Source organism: Papaver somniferum, chromosome 8 (genome assembly GCF_003573695.1).
Source record: "Papaver somniferum cultivar HN1 chromosome 8, ASM357369v1, whole genome shotgun sequence".
NCBI lineage: Eukaryota > Viridiplantae > Streptophyta > Magnoliopsida > Ranunculales > Papaveraceae > Papaver > Papaver somniferum.
This window is the reverse complement of record NC_039365.1, coordinates 153,676,135-153,677,763: the sequence shown is the minus strand read 5'-3', so window position 1 is coordinate 153,677,763 and position 1,629 is coordinate 153,676,135. Positions and strand designations below refer to the sequence as shown.

The 1,629-nt window shown below is 43.7% G+C and overlaps 1 protein-coding gene across 1 annotated transcript; it reads right to left on the bottom strand.

Moving 5' to 3' along the window:
- Positions 1–938: 938 nt before the first annotated feature.
- LOC113306242 lies at positions 939–1,346 on the bottom strand. The gene has a single exon (XM_026555200.1). The coding sequence runs from the start codon at positions 1,344–1,346 to the stop codon at positions 939–941; it is 408 nt and encodes a 135-aa protein (XP_026410985.1).
- Between the last annotated feature and the right edge of the window lie 283 nt (positions 1,347–1,629).

Sequence of the window (1,629 nt, the reverse complement as noted above, 5' to 3'; positions counted from 1 at the left end):
TATTTTGCGATATGATTGGCTACTACTATGCTTTTGACTAACATGTCGTCGACATACACCTCACTGGTGTTGTGGATATTATCCCCGAACATGTCTTCAACCGGCCTTTGGTATGTGGCACCCGCATTCTTTAACCCGAATGACATTTTTGTATAGCAGTAATGCCCTCGGGGTGTAAAGAAAGATGTGTTCTCCTGGTCTTCGAGAGCCAGGGGGATCTGGTTATATCCCGAATATTCATCCATTAACGATATCGCCTTGTGTCCCATTATCGACTTCACTAATTGATCAATATTTGGGAGGGGGAAGCTATTTTTTGGACACGCCTTGTTTAGATCACTGAAGTCGATGCAGATTCATATCCCTCCGTTATTTTTAGGTACTATTACCATATTTGAAATCCATAACGGATATTGCGCCTTTCGGATGACCGGATGATTGTAACTTTTTCAGTTTTATTTTTACTGCCGCTTGGAGTTCGGATGCGATTCTTCGCATTTTCTGTCCGACCGGTCTAAACTTCGGGTCTATCTTTAAATGGTAACAACACACCTCGGATCGATACCTTCCATATCGTGCACTTTCCAGGCGAATGCGTCTATATGCTCTCGAAGTAAGGTTATCTATCAATTTGACTCCTCCTCTGATAACAACGACCCAATCTTTATTGTCTTCGGCTCTTCTTCCGTCCCCAGATTGACCTCCCGAGTAGGCTCTAAGGTCGTGAAGTTTGGCTTTGGCTCCCCGATCGGTGTTGCTACCTTTGATTGCTACAAGATTTTGTCCTTGCCTGCTTCATAAGACATAACTGCTTGTGAGATCACCTTCTCCAATTCCTGAATGGTTTTGATTTCTTTGGACTTGTTCTTTTCTCGACATAATCTTGCTCGCCTATCTTCATTTTTCGGAATGTCGACTTGATTACATTGTCTAACAATTTATGGATTTACTACCACCTCAGCCACACCCTTGTACGTCGGGAACCTTAACCTTTGGTGATATGCGGAAGCGACTCCTTTGATGCCAACGATCCAGTGCCTCCCGATAATCACTTCGTATGGTGACACAACATCAACTACATGGAAGGTAGTAAGGGTATACAAGTAATCTCCTTCATCTGAAACTCTTAGGGTGGCCTCTCTCTTAGGTGTGGTTACTGTCCCGTTAAAGCCGTCGATGTTGTAGGTTGACGGGATGAGGATGTCATCGGATAATTGCATTCTTTTGAAGGTGTCATAGAAGAGGACTTCCACGGAGCTCCCTCTGTCCACCAGAATTCTTTTAACTCTCCATTCCTCGATCATTAGAGTGATTACCAGTGGATCTCCATGTGCTTGACCATTCATAGGCACGTCCTTAGCCGAGAATGTGATTTGGTCACATCATCCACTCCTCAATCGACAAAGTTTTTTCCACGCAAAAGATCTCGTTTCCCGACATATCACGCTTATGAATTCGTGACATAATCCCCGCGCCTAGGTCAAGGCCTTAGGGAGCTGAGTACGAGATGGTATTGCATAGAAATTGAGTTACCCCCCTTGATCCTTACTTGATGTACTGGAGCATTGGGTGTTGATGCTGGTTGTTTAACAAATTGAGTTAGATTATACTTATTTGTGGATTGAAGCT

Coding starts and splice junctions, on each gene's coding strand:
- LOC113306242 (XM_026555200.1), bottom strand. CDS start 1,346: ATGAATGGTCAAGCACATGGAGATCCACTGGTAATCACTCTAATGATC.